A 25,452-nucleotide genomic window follows, 5' to 3' on the forward strand; every position below is an offset into this window, starting at 1 on the left:
ATTTACAGCTTGTTGCCATTTTGTGGACGTGCGCAATTCTGAAGCTTGGCATGTGGGGTATCTATTTACCCGTCGTAATCTCGTTTTTTTATATTTTACTAAATATTGCGTAATATATTGTCTTTGTGTGGACTAAAATAAATTTTATTTTTTACTGAACATTTTTATTTAATTAACATGTATGCTAACATCATGCGACGTGAAAAAAAATGCAGCTACAGTTTCCTTGCAAAAAAATTCATAACGCTTAAAATTTTCCACATTTTGTCATTTTACAACCAAAAATGTAAATGTATTTTATTGGGATTTTATGTGATAGACCAACACAAAGTGGCACATAATTGTGAAGTGGAAGGGAAATTATAAATGTTTTTCAACATTTTTTACAAATAAATATGTGAAACGTGTGGGGTACATTTGTAGGGCGCCCCCCGGAGTCAGTACTTTGTAGAACCGCCTTTCACTGCAATTACAGCTGTAAGTCTTTTTGGGGATGTCTCTACCAGCTTTGCACATCTAGAGAGGGACATTTTTGCCCATTCTTCTTCTTTGCAAAATATCTCAAGATCTGACAGATTGGATGGACATATTTATTTGTAAAATAATTTGAAAACCATTTATCATTTTCCTTCCACTTCACAATTATGTGCCACTTTGTGTTGGTCTATCACAGAAAATCCCAATAAAATACAAAATGTGGTAATTTTTCAAGGGGTATGAATACTTTTTCAAGGCACTGTACCTTTTTTGTACTATTCAGGGTCTTTGTGTTTCGAAAATATATTCTGTTTGTGGGGGTTTAACCAACCTTCAGGCCAAAAACATGCATTTTAGCATGTACAAAAACAGAATATGGCTCCGGGGGCCACCGGTTAAAGTGGTTGTAAACCCTTACAACACACTTTGACCTACAGGTAAACCTAGATTAAGGCTTACCTGTAGGTCTAATAAATATCTCCTAAACCTACACGGTTTAGGAGATATTTGGCGAAAGACAGGCACCGATATCTACGGCGCATGCGCCGTAGACAGCGGCACGCAGCGCACTGAGCGCGCCGCTGTCAACGGCGATATGCCGTGAGTGGTGGCTCTCGTGCGCATGCGTGGGAGTGACCTCATCGCGGCTTCGCCGAATGACAGCGGCGGAGCAGCGAGACCCACCGAGAAGATGGATGCTCCGGACTACAGGGGACAGCGGTGACTTCGCTGGCTCCTGTGTCAGGTAAGTGACACATAATGGACTACTATGCGATGCATAGTAGTCCATTATGCTTTACCTTTGCAGGGAATCAAAGAGAAAGTTAAACCCATCAGGGTTTACTTCCTCTTTAAAGTGGTTGTAAACCTTCACATATACCCAGTGAAGTGACTGGCCTCAGGTGATACACAGAGATGAAACAAATCCTCCTAATCCTCCTACATAAGTTCTACCTGTTTATTCTGCAGTCTTCTCTTCTCTACATCCGTTGAAACTCCAGAATTTATAAAGCTTGTCTGAGCTGTCAGGAAAAAAAGGGGACAGAGAGCTGAAGTCTCACTCTGTAGAGCTCAGTGAGGAGAGCTCTGAGAGCTGATTGGAGGGATGGGACACACACCCTCCACAAAGCACACAGGAATAGAGCTGAGGCTGTCAATCAGCTGGAGGTCCCTCCCCGGTCACCATTTTTGTCTTGGTGTCAGGAAAACTTGTCAGAAGTGACTCATGCTGATAGCAGAGGAACGAAGCAGAAGACAGAAATGACATTTAGTCAAGTACACAGTACAGAGGGATATGCTTTGTATATATTTCATGTCTGAGGTTTACAACCACTTTAAGGCCGCGTACACACGCGGGGACTGTTCGCCCAACTTTGTCCGCCAAACAGTTTCAGCGGACAGTCCGCTCAAAATTAGCATGGACGGACTTGCCCACACACGACGAACGAACAGTCCGCTGAAACCGTGCGCGATGACGTGAACGGCACGTACGACGGGACGGAAAATACGACGTCCTATACACTGCAATGCAAACTTCGGCGTGTAAATCCTTTCTGAGCATGCGCGGAACTTAGTTTGACGAACAAGCCTACACACGAGGGGACTGTTCGCTGAAACAGAGTTTCAGCGGACAGTTTTTCGGAATTTCCGAAAAACTTTGTTCAGCAGACTGTCCGCTGAAACTGTCCGCTGAAAGCCCACACACGGGCGGACTGTCCGCCGAAACACTGTTCAGCGGACAAAGTTGAGCGAACAGTCCCCGCGTGTGTACGCGGCCTAAGAGTGGAAGTTGCCTCACTTTCGGAGACTAGAGTCTCTGGTAGAGAAAGTGAAAGGAAATTTCCACAAGGGTACACAGACAGCAAAAAAAAAAAAAAAAGACCTGGCAGGGGTTTTACTCCTTCCATTAAAAAGTGCCTTTAATACTGTAATGCCGTGTGCACACAATCTGACTTTCCGGGAGAAAAGGTCAGACGGAATCATTTCATCGGATATTCCGATCGTGTGTGGGCTTCATCTGCCTTTTTTTTTTTCAAAAATTCTGAAGGACCTAGAAATAGAACATGTTTTAAATCTTTCTGACGGAATCAATTCCTATCGGGAAAACCGTTCGTCTGTATGCTATTCCGACGGACCAAAAACGACGCAAGGGCAGCTATTGGCTACTGGCTATTGAACTTCCTTTTTCTAGTCCCGTCGTACGTCATCGCGTTCTAAACGAACAGACTTTGGTGAGATCGTGTGCAGCCAAGTCTGTTTCAGCGGAACTCCGTCGGAACTCTGTCGAAAAGAACCGTCAGAGTTTCTTCTGACGGAAAAGCCGATCGTGTGTACGCGGCATAAGACTTTTTTTTCCCCACTGTGGCTATTACAGCTAAATTAACTTTGCCAGTGATGGGGCTAACTAAAGAAGTAGTTGGCTCAATGCTAGGAAAGACCCTTTGTGCAATCCATTGGCTTTGCCCAGGTGAACCATGAGCCAAATATACTGAATGGCAGCAAAGAATGTGGTCTTGTGATACATCAAGAAATATGGAGCTCACCTCATATTTTCGGCTTTGCGGCTCATACATTGGTGTAGGAAGAGGTAATCCTGGGGAGCGCTGGCGGATAAGGTTGTCTGGTGAATGTGGTTGGAAGGAGGTTCAAAGGTGAACAGGGTGGGCTGGCTGGAATGGGAGGGGGCTGATGACTTCCGTTCCCTGAGCAGGTGGTGGGTAGAGCTGAATTCAGCGGGTGAAGAACGAGGACCATGGTTCACAGATTGTAGGTTTCTCAAAGAATCTGCAGGGGAAACAGATAAGAATACAGGTTACCTATATATCACAAGGTACAAAATTTCAACACAAGCCCATTTATTTTATAGAATACAATTTGATTGCTTCAGTATTCCCTGTTTTCCACCAGATCAAACAGCAGACAACAGATACAGCTAATTGTAGGAGGTCAGTCACATTCAACTGGACTTGTTCTGTAATGTTGAAGACATTTCATAGATTCTCCAAGCCATTTCTTCAGTTCCAAGCTTGGAACTAAAAAAGTGGACTACAGAAGCCAAGAAGCATCTTCAACATTACAGAACAAGTTCAGTTGAATGGGGCCAACTACTACTAGATATACCATGACCGGCATCAACACCATCAAAACCATCAGAATCAGAAGACAATATAATGGGAAAATGAGCCTGATGGAAATGTTCCTTCACACAGCGAATGACTCTGCCAATCGTTACGGCACCCAAACTCAACAAAGGTTAAGCGCACTTTAAAACAAATCCTTTTTGCCCCCATTTTCTGACCTAAACTTGCCCACCTTTCCCCTCCTCAGATTAAAAAATTCCTCAATCCGATGGATGCAACTTCCATTGTTTGCTTCCATCCTACACCACCATTCTCCAGTGTCCTGGTCATAGCAGGACACTGGAGAATGTATTCCGTATTCCCTGTTTTCCACCAGCTCAAACAGCAGACAACAGATACAGCTAATTGTAGGAGGTCAGTCACATTCAACTGGGCTTGTTCTGTAATGTTAAATAAAGTGAAAAATCAACCAGCGCTAAAAAACACAACAAATACAGTGAAAAAATATATAAAAGTGCAGCTAGAATACTGTAGGTCAAATTACCAAATCCCACATTTCAAAAATCAAAAAATATCAGTACAGCGCAAATACAAAATAATACAGTAAATATCATAAAGTGAAAAAATAAAAAGTCCATATAGTGAGAGAGAAATTCAGAAAGAGTCCACTTGTGTAATGTATCTTCAATCAATATATCAAGTGACGATGTGATCCCTTCACCATTGAGCAAGTTGAACTCTCACCTCAACAAGTGGACCTCTGATAAATCAGATAGGTCAAAAACGCATGTTCCCATCAAGGGTAGATCATAAGGTTACAGCAGACCAAGCGGAAGCATTTCCAGGTAAGGTTCTCCTCCGTATCATCAGATCAATGTGATATCATATATGAAAAAGAACAGGCAAATCTAGTGCTCTCCGTTGATGTAAATTTATTAAACAAATAAATAAAAGACAAATACCACTCACATTTAAAGGCACTGATCTCCAGTGCTGAGTGCTCAGATAAAAAGTACCATGCATGGATCAGTGTGTCAGCTGGCGGATGACGTCACGACGCAGGTCACGTGGTCCGTACGCGTTGCGTCCCAGAAAGTAGGCGGGACTTCATCAGCTGTGACGGAATGACGTTGGACGGCCGCTTTTATACCAACACACCATTAAAGAACCAATAGCAAGCGGAGTTATGCGCAAGACAGATACCGTAGACAGCACGTATCAAACGTGACACCGGAACATAAATCTGCGCTCACTCCAAACACAGGAAGGAGAGAGAGAGCATCAAAAAATATATATATATGCTATGGAGACATAAAAACAAAACCAGAGAGAAGCAAAATAATAGTCTGCTAATTGGCAACAAGATACAATCCTCTAATTATTCTCACATAAACTATGTGAAGACTGAAAAAAGGATATTGCCTAAAGAAACAGTACAATATAATCCCCTGGTAAGTCAAAAATAGAAATCTAGTGAATATACCCGCAATGCCGCTGACGTCATCAGAAAGCTACACTGATCCATACATGGGTTGATAACAATAGGTACCAAAATATAAATCAGAGCTAAAAATGGAAATGAAAATATAAATAAAATAAATAATAGTAAATATAAAAATATAATTAAAATAAGAATAAAATACAAATACACGTATAAAAGGAAAAGATTCTAATGCAATGAAAATAATTCAATTATCTGTCCGAAATGAAACAATTTAAATCAAAATCCACGTTTAGACCTCTCGGGGCAAGAACCCTTGTTTCATGGATCCAATAAGATTCACGTTTGTGAGTTCAACTTGCTCAATGGTGAAGGGATCACATCGTCACTTGATATATTGATTGAAGATACATTACACAAGTGGACTCTTTCTGAATTTCTCTCTCACTATATGGACTTTTTATTTTTTCACTTTATGATATTTACTGTATTATTTTGTATTTGCGCTGTACTGATATTTTTTGATTGTTCTGTAATGTTGAAGATATTTCATAGCTTCTCCAAGCCATTTCTTCAGTTCCAAGATTGGAACTGAAAAAGTAGACTGCAGAAGCCAAGAAGCATCTTCAACGTTACGGAACAAGTTCGGTTGAATGTGGCCAACTACTACTAGATACACCATGACCTGTACCATGCCCCAATTTTCTGACCTAAACTTGCCCACCTTTCCCCTCCTCAGATTCATACATTCCTCAATCCAATGGATGCAACTTCCATTGTTTGCTTCTGTCCTACACCACCATTCTCCAATGTCCTGGTCATATCTCCCTATACATTTCTATGGCAGTGTCCCATGGAAGTTTGGTGTCCTAAGCATCTCTGGCTATAGGAGACAGTCCAAAACAAAGAAACCTTGGGTCCAAGGATTATAGTTTTCCTTTAAATGGAAGGCGCTAGAACAGAAATTAAGGCGCTACGATCGTTGGTGTACTTTTAAGGTGCCACAGTCTTTAGTTTTACTGCTAAATGCTAACTGCCAGCTAAATTGGATATTAATAATGTGGATTAATAATGTGGAGGTAAGACTGCACATATAAGCATTTTGGTTCAGTTTAAAGAGTGAAACCTCAATTGTTTGTTCTGTTAAGTGCTGACTGTGGACACTAGACCTACTACACACATCTGCATTTCTGCCCCATTGCCACTCCCCCGTCTCTCTCTTACTTACCTACAATTCCCAACTGTTAAAATGACAGCCGGGAGTTGTTTTGTTAATATAACAGCTGTAGAAGCAGAGCTGCCAAAGCACAGACCATCTGACGCTGCGTTTATAAACACCGTTCAAACAGATACAGAAATATAAAATAACATTGTAATTTTCATATCTACTGTTTCAGTCATCTTCAAATCAAAGAGATGACTTATCTCAGATGATTTGATCTCAGATGAGCTTATATCTGCATAAGATGCCAGTTAAAAAGCAACCTGACAAATGTTTTTTGTTTTTTTGTTTTTTAATAAAATGAGTTTCTATCTGACTGGTTATTAGGAATTAGCTCATCATCTCTTATTTACTCCTTCTTCTCCTTCTCCCTTTTATTATTTTCTGGCTGATTTTTTTTCTTCATTTTTCTAACCATTGTTATTATTTAAACTTTTTTTTTTTTTTTGGTATTTTTTTTTTTTTTATGTCACAGTAAAAAAAATGCAAAACAGGAAAAAAGCCTATAATCATTTGTAAATAACTTTGTAATGCTTTGTACAAGAATCATAATTTTAGTACCATGTTACATGGAACAAAAAAATGGAACAAAATGTATATGTTTTATCTCATCAGTTACATTAAAACTATTTTTTTTTAAACTAACACTAATCAAAGTAGATAAAAAGGAGTTTCGGTTTAGTTTTGTTATTTTTTGTTTAAGGATTGCATAAAAATAAAATCATTTTTGCAAGACAATATCACCAAAAGCATTATTTGTTATAAAAAAAAAAATATTATACTGCTTGTACTGTAGTTCTTTGCTATCGTAGGTAATTACAGATTTATCGCTAAATAAGCAGGCTCATAGTGAAAGTGTAAAAGAAAGGGCCATAGAGGGTGTACAAGTTAGGTCTTCACTCCCCTTTTTCTCCTGTTTTAGTTTATTCTTTTACTGGTCTTTTCCACAAAACTTGAAAATACAGAAAAAAAAGTGAATGCAAACTGAAAGAAGCTTCAGATCGGTGACGTGTCAGGTTTTGAAACAGGAAACAAATGCACAGACCGATAAATACGCGAACACCCTTGCCTTGCTCCTAATTCCGTTTAGAGGAAAGGATTGAAAACAGGTGGAAGACTTAAGTAGATATCTGCGTGCACATACCCTGCTATAGATAATGAAACCCCCCAAAAAAAAATGTAGGGCTTCCCATTGAGGAGCCAACTATTATAAGCAATATTTCTGCTATCAAGCATCCCTTGAGATTATTAGGCAGTTGTTGAATACCGAGGCAGCCTTTCTCAACCCTGGTTCTGTGGAACCCCAGAGCTTCTCCAGAGATTGCAATGGGGTTACTTAAGCAATGAGCAACCATTGACACTGATGATCTGTTTAGCTATCTGTAAGAGGGCATTTTTCACATTGACCACTATTATAGGAAGCATACTTTCCAATGATCACTGTTGTATGAGGCATTCTTCCCACTGACCACTAATGTAAGGACTATGTTTTCCAGCAATCAGTATAACAGCCATTCTTCACACTGATCACTATAGTAGGGAGCATTCTTCCCACTGATCACCAATATAGGGAGTCTTCTTCCCAATGACCACCAATGTAAGGGCCATTTTTTTCCAATGATCATCAATGTAACTGGCATTCTTCTCATTGATCACCATAGTCAGGAGCTGGTCACCAATGTAAGGAGCATTCTTCCAACTGATTACCAATATAAGGAGAATTCTTCTCACTGATCACCAATGTAAGGAACATTCTTCTCACTGATCACCAATGTAAGGAACATTCTTCTCACTGATCACCAATGTAAGGAACATTCTTCTCACTGATCACCAATGTAAGGAACATTCTTCTCACTGATCACCAATGTAAGGAACATTCTTCTCACTGATCACCAATGTAAGGGACATTCTTCTCACTGATCACCAATGTAAGGAACATTCTTCCCACTGATCACCAATGTAATGGACATTCTTCCCACTGATCACCAATGTAAGGGACATTCTTCCCACTGATCACCAATGTAAGGAACATTCTTCTCACTGATCACCAATGTAAGGGACATTCTTCCCACTGATCACCAATGTAAGGAACATTCTTCCCACTGATCACCAATGTAAGGGACATTCTTCTCACTGATCACCAATGTAAGGGACATTCTTCCCACTGATCACCAATGTAAGGGACATTCTTCCCACTGATCACCAATGTAAGGGACTTTCTTCCCACTGATCACCAATGTAAGAGACATTCTTCCCACTGATCACCAATGTAAGGAGCATTCTTCCCACTGATCACCAATGTAAGGAGCATTCTTCCCACTGATCAGCAATGTAAGGACCATTCTTCTCACTGATCACCAATATATGGATCATTCTTCCCACTGATCACCAAAGTAGGGAGCCTTCTTCTCACTGACTAGCAATGTGTCATAGGGTTGGGCTCTCAGCCCTTCCTTCTCTGTGTTCAGGTTGCTCAGCTGTCAGTTAATTGCCAGTATTCATCGTTCCACAGTGGCTCACCTGTTGATCATCTCCTGCTCGTCAGTCAAGCCCACAGCCAGCCCATTCTGGATATTTAAACTGCCTAGTTCATTTCATCAATTGCCTTTGCCTTGGTCAACATATCTAGAGACTCTCTGCCGTGTTCCTGTTGAAGACTTGCCTGGCTGACGTCCCTTCTGGTTCCTGATCCTGTCTGTTGCCTCTGACTATGCTGATCTCTGGCTTCCTGATTTCCTGGCTTGTTCTGATTACCCAATTTGGCTACCGAACCCTGGCTATGTGTTGATTATGTTTACCAGTTGTACCATTTTATTAAACAGTGTGATTTTTACTGCATTTTCTGTCTCTATCTGTTTCATGGTTCCTGACACAATGTAAGGGTCATCTTTTCCACTGATCAGCAATGCAATGGGCAATCTTCCCCCTGATTACTATAGTAAGGAGCTGACCACCAATGTAAGGAGCATTCTACCCACTGACCACCAATGTAGGGAGCCTTCTTCCCAATGACTACCAATGTAAGGGCGTTTCTTTCCAATGATCATCAATGTAACCAGCATTTTTCTAATTTATCACCATAGTAAGGAGCTGATCACCAATGTAAGGAGCATTCTTCCCACTAATCAACAATGTAAGGAGCATTCTTGCCACTGACCACTAATGGAAGGCGCCTTCTTCCCACTGATCACCAAAGTAGGGAGCATTCTACCCACTGATCACAGACATAGGGATCCTTCTTCCCACTGACTACCAATGTAAGGACCATTATTTCCAATGGTCATCAATGTAAAAGGCCTTCGTCTCATTGATCGCCATAGTAAGGAGCTGACTACCAAGGTAAGGAGCTTTCTTCCCACTGACCACTAATGTAAGGCGCGTTCTTCCCACTGACCACCAATGTGAGGGACATTCTTCCCAATGAACACCAATTTTAAGGACATGCGTGCCACTGACCACCAATGTAAGGAGCATACTTCCCACTGACCACCAATGTAGGGAGCATACTTCCCACTGACCACCAATGTAGGGAGCATACTTCCCACTGATCACCAATGTAGGGAGCATACTTCCCACTGACCACTAAGGTAATGAACTCACTTCTCTTCCTCCCACATTGCAGTGGAAGTGCTTAGCGATTAGGCATCTCATTCTGTCATGTGGAAGTAGAGAGTTGTCAGCCCTACGTAGAATCCAAATAACAACATGGAGGTTACACGCAGTGCTAAATTTGTCTTCACTCGGTGGCTGAATGGAGTAACCAGCCAATCCAAACATTCCATGGCCAACCAATCTCATCAAAAGAAAAAAATTAATTTTCCTCCAAAATGAATGAATGAATGAATGAAATATTTGTATAGCGCACAATGCAAACTGAATCGCCTCTAGGCGCTGGGGCGAGCTTTGATCATCAGCTAAAAGAGGAAGGTGTTGAGTTTTTTCCTAAAAGCCAGGTGATTTTCTTCCAGGCGGATGTTGATTGGTAGAGCATTCCATAGCCGAGGCCCTTGGACAGCAAATCTCCGATCACCCTTGGATTTATACCGGGCTTTGGGCACGAGGAGGAGGTTTTTGTTGGCTGATTGAAGACTGCGGTTTGATGTTTAATGATTTATTTTCTCCATTAGGTATTGCGGAGCTTCTCTATGCACGCATTTGTAGGTGAGGCAAAGGGTCTTGAACGTGATCCGATTTTTTACAGTTAGCCAATGTAAGCTCCTCAGCGAAGGAGAGATGGATTCCCAGGGTTTTTTTCCTGTTATCAGCCTTGCCGCCGTGTGAAATAAAACCAACACCTTATTTGTCTACTCCCTACAACAACTCTACACCTCCTTCTTGGAAATAAGGAGATGGGGAGGTGCTTTTTAGTGCAGACAGGGAGGTGGCAACACTGCTTGGGATAAACTGGGTTTGACTCATCGGTGGATCATGATTAATAAAGATCAAACTAATTATTATGCGGAGCAATGACTTGAACTGAGAGCCCCAGAATTTTTAAATCTGGTATTCATTCAGCAAGACAATATGTAATAGGCAACGCGTTTCAGGGGTTCAAAGGTATTCCCTTGTCCTCAGGGCTCAGATATTGTATAAACCTAGGAGGACAAAAAAATGTCACGATTGCCACATTAATTTGTTTACAAAATGAAAAAAAAGAAAGAAAGTGCCCAGGAGGAAAATAGCTGCAGCTGCAGCAGGAGGCAAAACATGGGGGAATGCACATGCATTAACTGAATGTTGTTTTTTTTTTTACACAATCCTACTTTGCCATTAAATTAGAGTTTCTCCAAAATCACAGAACACAGGAACGGGCATTCTGAATCCGTATTCATCCCGCTGCTTGGAGTTGCGTTTTGCTGGTAGTTGTAGTTTCCTAGCAGATGGAGGTCCTCACTGGTCCATCCATTTCACCCATCGCTGTAACAAGGCTTCCAGTAACACACTGTAAAGTCAAGCTCGGGTTTAAACTGAATTATGGATGTGCCATGCATCAGCAGAGTTATGAATCACACTGCCCGGATGTCGCTTAGCCATGAAAGAACAATTATGTGTCCTGCTAAATATGATATTGTCTTCAGTGTACGGAAAAGAGCCGAATCAAAGGCCTGCTGTGCTGGGGGCTTGTACCGACAAAGACAGGGAATCCAGTCTACGCTTTTCAGTACATTTTAAGCAACTTATGAAATATACATATACTGAAGTTTACCCAAATAAATGCATTTTCTTTCCTTGTCTAACTTTTTTTTTGTCTGCCTGCAATACTCACATGATTTACAGCAGGGGTCTCCAAACTGCGGCCCGAGGGCCAGATGTGGCCCTTTGCTGGACTTTATCTGGCCCTTTATCCTTCCACTGACACCAACAAGGGGATACCATTTCTTCTACTATGGATACCAACCAGGGGGCCCCATTTCTTCCACTGATACTATACCTCCTACTAATAGGGACATTACTACTCCTCCATATTTATTTTCACTGATGCTGGACGTTTTATGCCCCCGCTGGCCACAATCCGGCCCTCCTAAAATCTGAAGGACAATAAACTGGACCTTTGTTTTATAAGGTTTGGAGACCCCTAATTTACAGCACTGATACTCAGTGAAAGGAAATAATAATACATAGGTGGTCAGTGTATGCATGTGTGTGCGTGTGTGTGTGTGGAGGGGGGGGGGGGGTATTAAGCAATGGTTTCTTAGTGGGGGTGAACGTTGCACTGAGGCTCAGTAGGGGGTAGATGAAGAAAGCACTGCTCATGGGTAGGGAGGAAAATTGCATTGGTGGTGATAGTGGGTGGGGACAAAGCATTGGTGCCCAGTGGAGGAGGGATGAATGCATTAGAGCTCAATGATAGGGTGGAGAAACAAAACATTGGTGCTCAGAGGTAGAGAGGGATAATGCATTGGTAAAGAGGATGGGTGGAAACAAAACATTGGGGCTCAGTGGAAGTGGGATAAATGCATTGGCGTTCAGTAGGAGGGCCGAGGAACAAAACATTGGTGTTTAGGGGTAAGGAGGGATAATGCATTGATATGGGAGTGGGTGGGGTTTAAAGCTTTGGTGCTCAGTGGGGGAGGGATAAATGTACTGGTGCTTAGTAGGAGGGTGGAGCAACAAAACATTGGTGATCAGGGGTAAGGAGGGATAATGCATTGATATGGGAGTGGGTGGGGTTTAAAGGTTTGGTGCTCAGTGGGGGAGGGATAAATGTACTGGTGCTCAGTAGGAGGGTGGAGCAACAAAACATTGGTGATCAGGGGTAGGGAGGGATAATGCATTGGTAAAGGGGAAGGGTGGAAAAAAAAACATTGGGGCTCAGTGGAAAAGGCATTGGAGTTTAGTAAGAGGGTTCGAGGAACAAAACATTGGTGCTCAGGGGTAAGGAGGGATAATGCATTGGTGGTAAAGGTGGGTGGGGTCAAAGCTTTAGTGCTCAGTGGGGGAGGGATCAATACACTGTTGCTCAGTAGTCGGGTGGAGGAACAAAACATTGGTGCTCAGGGGTAAGGAGGGATAATGCATTAGTAATGAGGGTGAGTTGGGACAAAGCATATGTGCTCAGTGGGGGGAGGGGGGGAATAAATGAATTAAAGCTTAGTGGGAGGGTGGAGGAACAAAAAACATTGGTGCTCAGAGGTAAGGAGGGATAATGCATTGGTAGTGAGGGTGGGTGGGAACAAATAATTGGTGCTTAGTTGGGAAAGGATAAATGCATTAATGCTCAATGGGAGCTTAGAAGAGTAAAACATTGATGCTCAGGGGTCGGGAGGGATGATGCACTGGTAGTGAGCGTAGGTGAAGAAAAAGCATTGGTGCTCAGTAGGGTTGGGGTAAATGCATTGCAGGGCAATACACTGGTGCTTGGTGAAGATGACAAAAAGGGGTGTTCAGCCTAGAGCTGTGTGCCTAGAGCTGTGTGTCAGAACAAGAGTTCCAGAGCTCAGCTCCGGAACATGTCCCAGATCCATGAGGTTCCAAAATTTTGTTGAAATACTGATACAGTCCTGCAGGATCCAGGACAATTCAGGGGTATGCCTAATGCCGCGTACACACAATCAAATTGTCCGGCGTACTTAGTCCGCCGAAACACATTTCACCAGACAATTCGATCGTGTGTACGCGGCATAAGTGTCATATGTGAAAGATTGGTGAAGTCCAGGTGTTATCATCCAGCAAAGATCATTAAGGCCCAGGTGACATCTGGTGAGAGATCATAAAGGACCGGGTGTCATCTCGTTCTTTTAAGCGTTGCCCATTTAAGGGTTTTTAAGCTGCAATATGATTTTTCATTAATGATTTTGACTCTGGTACTTCTTGCTATAAAAAGCATAGAATGTCATGATATAATCCATGATGGAGTGAGGAGGACACTTGCCGGCCATTAATTATTGACCATATTCCTCTACATGCACTCAATGTCAGAGGGTGTTAAATCCACCAACTCCCCCAGGACAGCCACCACATTGATGATTCATCTCCCCATGGGGCTCTGCGGTGCCCTAAAAAGTCCATCCCTGAAAATCGGACTAGACAGACACTAAAACATCAAGATGAAGGCTATTGTGTGTCAACCACCATGTGAACCGAAGGTGAAAGCACATTCTTTCCTAACAGGGACGTCACCCAGAACCAGAAGGGTCAGGCGTTCTCTAGATGAAATATATACAGCAGTAATTCAATAAGGATATTGATCGGATGATCGTATTCCCTTCTTTTCTACCAAATAACTGGGTCCTGCATTCCTCCACAACCACCCCTCCGCCATGTTTGTACCAGATTTGACTTTTCAACGTACAACTTGGCCAGGACAAACACAGTGAGGTTCAAAAATGATTGATATGTAATTTTCTTTGGGGCACAGACTGATATGAAAGATTTGATAACTCTGGAGAGCACTGAGGAATGTTAGAGGGCTACAAATCACATATCACTACACAAGAGTCCTCAATTAAAGGGGTAATTCACCCAGTGCACAAAGCAAGGTTCATAAAGACATGGATGAGTGAGTTTGGGGTAGAGGAACTTGACTGGCCTGCACAGAGTCCAGACCTAAACTTGATAGAACACCTTTGGGATGAATTAGACCTTTTCATCCAACATCAGTGCCTGACCTCACAAAGGGTGAACCAACTCAATATTGAACACTATGGACTAAGACTGGGATGAGAATAAAGTTCATGTGCGTGTAACAGCAGGTGTCCCAATACTTTTGGCAACATAGTATATATTGTTTCCCATCCAAGCCCTGATGAAGGGGGTCAGTGTTTCTAGCCCCTGAAACATGTTGATTCTGTGATAAATTTGCATCTGGATGATCCTCTCATGGTGTACAGGGCAGGAGCGCAATCAGAAGAAATGGCAGCAGGATCTGTCATCAGCAAAACACCGGAACAAAAAGACGCTAAAAGAGGAGGACCTAAATACCCTCCCAGCAGCCATCATCAGGTGGAGACTGATTACTGGAAACTGCTGGCTGCTGGTGGACAGTGAAACTACAAATTTTCTGTCCAGGGAACCACAGTGCCACAGCAGCATGTATGTAGACTTTGTTACACTTCCTCCATACACCCAAGTTAATATAGTTTAGTTTCTATGTGAGTTCTCTTCCCCTGTGGGCATAGAGCGGTCATGCCTGCTCACAAGCCCTCTCTGTTAACATGAGACTGTTGATCCAATCAGAATATTCCTATTGTAGTGGCCATAACCCTCAATGGGGCGGCCTTGACTTTTGGGCTTACCGGTTACCTCCGCTTGGCTTGTTCTTCCACGTCTAGGGGTTCCCAGGGTTAGTACCCAACAACCTTGGACACTGACACCATAAAAGTCCTTTAGAAAGGTTTTTATTTGCAGTTGTAACATCCAACAAACACAGTCTCGTATGGGAACAGAGGGCAAGGGTGAAGAAACTCAGGCACCTTGAACTGCTAATCGCTAGAAAGTCTCTAATACAACCCAGAGAGTAGCCACTCGCAGCTGGGCGCTTTAAAGCTGAACAAATCTCTAGCCAGAGATTATGGCAGTCAGCACTTTAATCCGGAACTTGTAAAGTCTCTAACCTTGAACAAATTTGCAACCAAAAGTGAACAGGAACCTTTCCTCAGTACCTGGAACGTTCTCTGTCTCCTTAGCAGTACTGGAAAAGATGTGGATCCGTTAGTGTCCTTGACAACCCAGCAACCAGGCACTTCTTGGGATGCCAGCTTGTTAGCCCTCCTCTGAAGAGTCCTCCCCCCATCGCTTCCACGAGCTGCGGTGACCCTCCAAGTTGAAAGCACACCGGAAGCCTTGAATCCTCCCCCAGTTAATGCGCCTCGGACCAGCCGGCTCCGAGACTCGAGAACAGATGGATCCTCACCCCAGACCAGGCGGGTCTAATGGGGCTAGTCAAACTGACCATGCGCCCCCATGACCGGGAACCCTTGCGGGGCTACCCCGGTCCAGCTTCAGGAACAGGCAGCTCAGGCCTAACGAATGAACCTAGAACACGTGACTTCAGCCTCTTAAGTACCCTTCCCCAGACTCCTCAGCGGGGCCAGACACCCATTGATTGGCTCCGGGGAACGCTGATACCCAAAGCGTCCAACCATGCCTGGTTCTGGTCCTGTCATGTGCAACCCTCAGAACCACTTTACTGTTCTAAGGAAAAAACTAAATTTGCACATAGCGGACACCTTGTCAAAAGTGTCGCCGCTACACTAATAAAGGACCCGCTGGCTAAACCTGCTGCTTGATGGTGATCTCATTGTGTGTGCAAGTCCCACTGCCTTTACAAGTCCACGGACATCCTATGGAGGCCATGCATGGCTCCATTCCTAGTCCAGAGGCCTACTCTCCCTCCTCCATTATTATTACATCCCCTGGGTGGGTGTTGTATCCTATAGTTATAACTAGGATCCAGGCTTGTCAGCTCCGTTCGTTTATGATTTATGAAATCTTTCTGGTTGAATATATTTAGCAGAACTTTCTGAACGTTCTAGTGATTGATTACATTCTGTGCTGAGGGCAGAGGCAGATTTTTTTTTTTATACCCTGACTTGTACCAACTTCATTCTGTCATTAGGTCTGTTAAAACCTGGAATAGTGTAAAAGGTAGTTTTAATGGTGGGGTGAGCCTAATTAGTACGCAAGGAACATTGTGCAAACTTCAGCAATACTTTCCAGAGGAACCAATCAGCATTCTCCTTTCTGACAGCTGGAAACTGATAAAAGCTGAAGCTGGTGGCAGAGGACTGCATTGTCACTGCACCTTGTACCGCTGTCATTCATGCATGTTCTATCATTGCTTCTTATGCTCCATAGGCAGACAGTTTTGTGTTCCTTTAAAACGTGTCAAGGTGAAATAAAAAAACAAAAATAAAAAACATGCAGTACATTTCTGCAATACCTGCACGTTTCCCATGCTCCATCCCATTAACCTCCAAGCGCCATCCGCACACATATATGGTGGTAGCACTATGGTGGGCTTTAACACCATGCTGCCACATAAATGCAGCTTTCTGTTTTGTACAGGGAACACGCTAACTTGGCACCTCTGGCATTGTGACTGCGTTGTTGTCACCAACAGAGCCCAGTCACCATTGATGATCAGGAGCCAGTAGGATGGGCTCCTGATCCCATGATTACTGTGACATCCAATCACTATGAAAGAATTTCAGCCGCACTTCATTTAGCTCTTCTTGCAGTATTTTTTAATATTCAATGAATTGACTGCATACGGCGATAACTGATGCATTTCGTCTTCGTGTGTTTCACTACTCCTGGCCTTCTCACAAGAATAGACATGGATGAGCTAATTTGGGGTGGAGGAACTTGACTGGCCTGCACAGAGTCCTGACCTCAACACGATAGAACATCTTTGGGATGAATTAGAGCGGAGACTGCGAGCCAGGCCTTCTTGTCCAACATCAGTGCCTGACCTCACAAAATGCCCTTCTCGAAAAATGGTCAAACCTTCCCATAGACACACTCCTAAACCTTGTGGACAGCCTTCCCAGAAGAGCTGAAGTTGTTATAGCTGCAAAGAGTGGGCCAACTCAATATTGAACTCTACAGATGAAGACTGGGATGCCATTAAAGTTCATGTAAAGGCAGGTGTCCCAATACTTTTGGCAATATAGTATAGTATAGTATAGTATATATATATATATATATATATATATATATATATATATATATATATATATATATATATAGGCCCTGATGAAGGGGGTCAATTTCTAGCCCCTGAAACACGTTGATTCTGTGATAAATTTGCATCTGGATGATCATCTCATGGTGTACAGGGCAAGAGCACAATCAGAAGAAATGGCAGAAGGATCTGTCAGCAGCAAAACACTGGAGCAAAAAGACACTAAAAGAGGAGGACCTAAATACCCTCCCAGCAGCCAGCATCAGGTGGAGGCTGATTACTGGAAACTGCTGGCTGCTGGTGGACAGTGAAACTACAACTCTTCTGTCCGGGGAACCACAGTGCCAATACTTTTGACAATATAGTGTGTGTGTGAGAGTTTGTAAAAAATAAATCATGTATAATAATAATATAAGTATGTATGTATATATATATATATATATATATATATATATATATATATATATATATATACACACACACAGTATATACATGTCATCAAAATTATTGCTGGCATTAAGGATTTCCTGGTGATCCTGCCACGAAGACCCTTGTTCATGGCACTTCCTAATATAAGGTGATAAGGTTCTATATCCGCTTCGAATTGGGCACCTGCGTTCAGGGCTGCTGTTAGAAATGATGGGGCCCCATACTTCCCACCTGACACCCCCCCCCAACCACACCTACACCCCACCCCTTCTGGGATGCTGCAGAAAGGCAACACTCACTTCATCCACCTACACCCCGAAAATAAAAAGAAATGTCCCTCCTCTGCTCTCACCTCCTAGGCCCCTCTGTTAACATGATGGGGCCTAGGGAAATGTAATTTAAGCCCTGGTAGGCATGTAGGAGTAAGGGTTTGGGCTAGTAAAATCTATTTATTAATGTAGGCAGACATGAACAATAAAGCTGCTCTGGGCAGCCCGTTTAACTGATGGGGCCCAGGCCCAGTACCACAGGACCGGTTGTACTGCTTTATCAGCGGCCCTGCCTGCGTTGTCACCCAGTCACATAGAATTCCGGTAGAGACTACAGCACACATTAGGCAGGCACGGTCCACTGTTGTAACCATCAGGAAATCCACCCACAGGAATACCATGCAGGCATCACAGGAGTGCATGTAGACATGAAGTGGCTGTAAAGGGGTGGTGGGAGATCAACAGCACTGTGATGTAACAAAGGATGAGGGGAAAAAAAAGGGGAAACAGTATTTTAACTTCTTTAGATCCGTGCTATAGCTGAATGACGGCTACAGCGCGGACCTATTTTTCTGGGAGAACTTCAATAGGCGTCCTCCCATGCCCGAGCAGCTTGCGTTCCCCCTACAGGGTGCGGGCAGCGCGCTCTGTAATCAGCAAATCTATGAGACTCGGCTGATCACAGATCGGAGTAAGGGGTTGATCCCGACCACTTACCACGTGATCAGCTGTCAGCCAATGACAGCTGATCATGTGATGTAAACAAAGCCGGTAATTGGCTATTTTTTCTCTTCACGCTAATAGCGTGAGGAGAAACAAAAGAAGCCGATCACTGGCGGCTCTCAGAGGAACATCCGTCCCGATCAAGCAGAGCTGCTGCCAGCTCATCTGTGCCCACCTGTGCCACCTACCAGTGCCCACAGTGCCACGTATCAGTGTCACCAATCAGTGCCTCATCAACAGTGCTGCCCATCAGTGTCACCTACCAGTGCCCTTCAGTGCCACGTATCAGTCTCATCTGTCCCCATCAGTGCTGCCTTATCTGTGCCCATCAGTACCGCCTCATCTGTCCCCATCAGTGCTGCCTTATCTGTGCCTATCAGTGCCATCTTATCTGTGCCTATCAATGCCCACCAGTTCTGCCTCATCAGAGCATATCAATGAAAGAGAAAAATTACGTGTTCGCAAAATTTTATAACTATAAAACATGATTTATTTTTTTTCAACATTTTCCATCTTTTTTTGTTTGTTTAGCAAAAAATAAAAACCCCAGCTGTGATTAAATACCACCAAGAGAAAGCGGTGTTCCGCTTAAAAAAAAAAAAAAGAAAAAAAAAGAAAAGTCAGCAGCTACAAATACTGCAGCTGCTGACTTTTAATAATGGGACACTTACCTGTCCCAGGGTCCAGCGATTCGGGGGATCGAAGCCCCGCTCGTCTTCCCCTCCGTTCGGTGGCGCCGGCATTGTAACTGTGGGCGCCTGGCTGTGGCTTCACAGCCAGGCACCCACTGCGCATGCGCAAGCGGTGCCACGCACGTTATTAGCCGCGCAATCATCTGGGACCTGCCACGTGTCCCAGATGACTGACAAGAGGGAGGGGGCGGAGCTGAGCCCTTCCTGCGCCGAGGGGAAGTGACGTCAAGAGCCCAGGCACTGAAGGAGGCAGACTACGAGGGACCCCCTAGCAACAGCCATTTAGAGGTGAGTTAAAAAAAAATTATAAATGTTTTTTTTTTCTTTTTTTTTTTTAGGCACATTCATTATTTTTTTTTCTTTTTTTTGGGGGGTGGACTTTAAGTGCCCAGTAAGCAAGTGGTTAATTACAAAAAAATACAAACTAAAAGTCATTCAGTTATTGTTCACATCCACTTTACATTAGCAAAAAAAAAAAGAATCCACGGTTCCCATACATCGTGATCTTCCCTTCCTAAGCTGGTGTTGCGCAGAATTTCCATAATTTCCTCCGTATTTGGCGCTTTTGTCCAAGAAAAACAATGCATTATCTTTTCAACATAAACAGCTCTCCCCGGGTGGATTGAATCCTGAATAGAACTACTTATACGAGTGAAGAAAAAAAGAAGATATTTGAAACGATCGTAACAGAATCCCCGGAGGACGTGGGAAGCCGGGGCAAACCGAACATGGGAACGGGTGTGGATTTAGAGCAGAGCTAACAGAACGGGGCCAAATAGGTTCACGGAGACCTCAGGGTGTCACATGATCTCCGTATAGAACATGACTCAGTGAGATTCAAAGAGAATCAATTCCTTCAAGGGCAAGCGGAGTGCAGCGTGCTACAGGATGGGGGGATCCAAGCTTCATCCAGGATCTTCACACGTTATAAAGAATTGGAAGGCTTATACCCAAAAGGTGCCTAATGCATTATAAAAAAATATATATATAAAAGTAATTAATTAACCACTTGCCGACCAGCCGCGTTCATTATACTGTGGCAGGTTGGCACCACTGCGCGAATCGCCACAGGTGTATGTCGGCTGCTTTAAGAGTGATAGGTGGCGCGCGCACGCGCCCACGACGCAGCGCCGGACCCGATGCGCGCAATGTCCGCCGGCCACCCGCGATCGCTCCACAAAGAGCCAGAACGGGGATCTGTGTATGTAAACAAACAGATACCCGTTCTGACCGGGGAGTAGAGGGAGATGTTAAATACAGCGGCCATATACCGCGCTAAAGGAGTGTGATGATAAAATACTCGTGTGATGAGAAAGCTGAGACACAAAAAAAAAAGACACATATAAAGGAAAAAATGGCCCTTATATAAAAAGACACATATAAAGAAAAAAACATGCCCCGGCTTCCCAGGTCCTCCAGGGATTCTGTTACGATCGTTTCAAATATCTTCTTTTTTTTTTTTTTCTTCACTCGTATAAGTAGTTCTATTCAGGATTCAATCCACCCGGGGAGAGCTGTTTACGTTGAAAAGATAATGCATTGTTTTTCTTGGACAAAAGTGCCAAATACGGAGGAAATGATGGAAATTCTGCGCAACACCAACTTAGGAAGGTAACATCACGATGCTAATCAATATTGAAATAAAGTGAATAATACGTGTATAAATACAATAGATACATAGATAACGAGATTATAGCACTCACATTTCTAAGTAGAGAGAGATCTGCTGTTTTTCCTAGTGATCAGGAACAGCGATCTCTCTCTACTCCGTCATGTCCCCTCCCCCCCCACAGTTAGAAAACATCTCCCTAGGGAACACATTGATCCCCCCCAGTGTTAACCCCCTTCCCTGGCAGTGACATTTATACAGTAATCAATGGCTATTTTTAGCTCTGATCGCTGTATAAATGTCACTGGTCCCAAAAAAGTGTCAAAAGTGTCTAAAAAAAAAATAAAAAAAAAAATCGCAGATCGCTGCCATTACTAGTAAAATAGAAATAAATAATAAAAATGCTATAACTATATTGCCCTGTACACACGTTCGGACATTCCGACGACAAAATCCGTCTGATTTTTTCAGACGGGATTTAGGGCCAAACTTGTCTTGCATACACACGGTCGCACAAAGTTGTCGGAAAATCCGATCGTTCTGAACGAGGTGACGTCAAACAGGTACGACGGGACTATTAACTGGCCAGTAGCCAATAGCTTTCGTCTCTTATTTTATTCTGAGCATGCGTGGCACGTTGTCCGTCGGAAGTTGTCTACACACGATCGGAATTTAAACAATCGGATTTTGTGGTCGGAAAATTTTAGGTCCAGCTCTCAAACTTTGTGTGTCAGAAATTCCAACGGAAAAAGTCAGATGGAGCCCACACACGGTCCGACGGAAAATGTGCGATCGGACTGTGTGTGGGCTCCATCGGACTTTTTCCGTCGGAAAGCCCGACCGTGTGTACAGGGCTATTTTGTAGACGCTATAAGTTTTGCGCAAACCAATCCGTATACGCTTATTGCAATTTTTGTTTACCAAAAATATGTAGAAGAATACATATCGGCCTAAACTGATGAAGAAATTCGTTTTTTATTAAAAGAAAAAAAATATGGGATATTTATTATAGAAAAAAGTAAAAAAATATATATATTTTTTTAATTTTCGCTGTTTATAGCACAAAAAATAAAAATCGCAGAGGTGATCATATACCACCAAAAGAAAGCTCTATTGGTGAGGAAAAAAGGACGCAAATTTCATTTGGGTACAGCGTCCCAGGATCGCGCACTTCTCAGTTAAAGCGACATAGTGCCTTATCGCCAAAAAATGGCCTAGCCATTAAGGGGGCAAATCCTTCCAGTCCTTAAGTGGTTAAAGTGGTTGTAAACCCTTACAAACCACTTTGACCTACAGGTAAGTCTAGATTAAGGCTTACCTGTAGGTCCAAGAAATATCTCCTAAACCTATACGGTTTAGGAGATATTTACAAAAAGACAGGCACCGCTCTCTACGGCGCATGCGCCGTAGAGAGCGGCGCGCAGGTGCACTGAGCAGGCCGCAGATCATGGCGATATGTCGCTCGTGTCGGCTCCTGTGCGCATGCGCAGGAGTGACGTCATCGCGGCTCCGGTGAATCACTGCGCCGGAGCAGCGAGACCTGGAAGTCACTCCGGGATACATGGCAGCGGCAAAGATGAAGAAGGAGGACCGCTTCGGGGGCTTCGTTCTCAGGTAAGTTATTCATAATGAGCTAGTATGCTATGCATACTAGCTCATTATGCCTTTGCCTTGCAGGTTGCATTTAAAAATAAAAAATAAAATTGCCTTTAATTCCTCTTTAAAGCATACCCTGTCTTCAGGTAAAATATTATTATGGGAACTTTACCAACAAAGCTTATGCCGGCCGTACATGGGTTGAAATTCGGCTGGTTCAGTCACCACTCTCTGCTCTGCCCCTCCGGCACTCACTGAAGTGGAGGAGACGGCAGCGGATGGCTCAGGCTTTTGGTGGCACACTGAGAGGCTGAGTCAGCTGCTGGTTAGAAAACTTGGTGGATCCTGACATTATGGTCGGGATTCTTCCAGAAAGGAAAACTGCAGGTTGTACATCCCTTTAGACGTCATTTCCTATTGGGATAATCCTATTTAAAAATGACTTTTTGTTGCTGGGGATGCCAAAAATCTGACTTGTAATTGGACAGGTGCACTGATGAAAAAATGTGTTAGTTTTCGTTACATTGTTTTTTTTGTTTTGTTTTTTCGGGTTATTCGCTATGATCGAAATTCGAAAATCCTTAAATTTGAAAATCTGAAAATTTGAGAATTTGAAAATTCAAAAATAAGAAAGAAAATCTGAAATTTTTTAAATAATAGCTAACTAACTAACTAACTAACAATAACTAACTAATAAATTACAGGTATTGGGATTTCCTTTCGAATCTGGCTGTTAGTGAACTCTCCTCCCAGCCTGGCACTAGGCAGCGGTTGGCTCTGCCATCCTGCCTCCTCCCTCCTTATTGGCTGTGCTGCTTGAGCATCACATACTCATCAGTCTACTGCTTCTCTGTTCACTGTCCATTCACAGGCTAGGGGAGAGACAAAAGTGTAAATGTTACTGAACTGCAAAAGAGGAAAATTCAGTCTCCTGCCCTGTCAGACGGGACAGTGCTGTGTTGCAGAGCTGTGTGTAGAGACCTTGCTCGAAGCGTCTCTAATTAAATTTAGTGTGTTTTGCAGCTAGGCCATAACCAGCCTGAGCATTTAATACATTCTCTGTTGGTTCTTCTAAGCTCAATGTATGGGTCTCTTCTGTCTGCCACTATTGAGGAGGTGCCGATAGTCAGTGTTTGAAGGACAATCCTTTTGAGTTATGAATATTTGTCTGCCCCAACCAATCATTTAGGTCTTTGTTAGGTGATGCGAAAGATGAAAAATATTTGGAGCACCTTTCCAAGGTGTTCTTTGCCTCCCCTGGTCTTGTGAAGTAAAAAATGAGGTGTTGACGTCAACTCCAGTATTTAAACTGGTGTTGCCACCTTAAAATTCATAAAATAAATTTTAAAAAAATAATTGGAAAAAAAATAATTTTTTACTTTTTTACCTCTAAATGCCTGTTGCTAGGGGGTCCCTCCTAGTCTGCCTTCTTCAATGCCCGGGCTGGTGACATCACTTCCCCTCGCGCCGCACAGTCATCTGGGACCTGTCATGTGTCCCAGATGACTGTGCGGTGTATCAAGGCGCCCTGCGCCGCTTGCACATGCGCAGTGGGTGCCCGGCTGTGAAGCCACAGCCGGGTGCCCACAGTAAGAATGCTGGCGCCGCGAGCGGAGCGGGGAATGAGGGGGGGCTTTGTTCCCCCGCATCGCTGGACCCTGGGACAGGTAAGTGTCCGATTATTAAAAGTCAGCAGCTGCAGTATTTGTAGCCGTAGTATTTGGGCAGCACAGTGGTGTAGTGGTTAGCACTCTCACCTAGCAGTAAGAAGGGTCGATGGTTCGAATTCCAACCACGACACTACCTGCCTGGAGTTTGCATGTTCTCCCTGTGCCTGCGTGAGTTTCCTCCCACACTCCAAAGACATGCAGGTAGGTTAATTGGCTTCTGTCCAAAATTGGCCCTAGTATATGAATGGGGACCTTGGATTGTGGGCTCTTTGAGTGTAGGGACTGATGTGAGTGTACAATATACAGGGACAATTGTAGACACTCACTCAGGTTGAACTGGATGGACTGGTGTCTTTATTCAACCTTACTAACTATGAAACTATGACTTTTAAATTTTTTTTTTTTAGGGGGCACCCCACTTTAAATGTATCTGACGCTGCACCAAAATTAGCATATAATAAAGCATGAAAATTTTTAAAAAGGGCGCAAACAGACATATAAAATAATATTATGAACTAATGATTAAATCTCACTATATGAATTAATACCAAGTGCCCAGCCAATATATTCTTAAATCAATAAAAAGTCCATATAAATTACAACATTACAGTGAAATAGAAAAAAATTCTTCTGTAAGTCCTCCGATCACCGTGACGTTCTAAAGTGCAATATGCTTCACTTAAAGTGCTTCAACCGAAGTGGTAAATCAAAACGCTCACCAGACAACATCGGCCAACAAGTGACCACCAGGCATATAGTATAGGGAATCCTCCAATCTCCGATGTGTCCTCCCAGCATGAGGCATCTATGGGTAGATAGACCAATTCCCAATCCAAACGATCATTACATATATATGTAATGTTGTGATACACTGAGCAATTATCTAGCTCAGGTGCGGACGCCGTCCCTCCTAGAGTGCACGCACGTGGCGTTGGTGGCATGTACGTATACATTTCCCACTTGGAGCAGGCTGTCCACACGGCTGGTCTCCTCGTGGGTGTTTCCGTGGACCAGCTGTTGGTCTGCTGGTCTTGTATGGATGCAGCATGCGGGTAAGGACCCCCTGGTTAAAGTTCACTTTGGTTGTCATGTTTCCTGCTACACCCAGGGGCGGACTGA

At 43.3% G+C, this 25,452-nt stretch overlaps 1 protein-coding gene across 2 annotated transcripts in view; it reads right to left on the reverse strand.

Moving 5' to 3' along the window:
• The window catches only part of GAB2 (GRB2 associated binding protein 2), a 287,634-nt gene that overhangs the window by 34,190 nt on the left and 227,992 nt on the right, over positions 1-25,452 (reverse strand). For both annotated transcript variants that reach the window (XM_077451378.1, XM_077451379.1), the window contains exon 3: positions 3,021-3,261. In XM_077451378.1, coding sequence (XP_077307504.1) covers positions 3,021-3,261 — 241 coding nt within the window. The remainder of the gene's footprint in view (positions 1-3,020; positions 3,262-25,452) is intronic.

Source organism: Lithobates pipiens, unplaced genomic scaffold, assembly GCF_037356315.1.
Source record: "Lithobates pipiens isolate NorthernLeopardFrog02 unplaced genomic scaffold, aLitPip1_a1.2 Scaffold_23, whole genome shotgun sequence".
Lineage (NCBI taxonomy): Eukaryota > Metazoa > Chordata > Amphibia > Anura > Ranidae > Lithobates > Lithobates pipiens.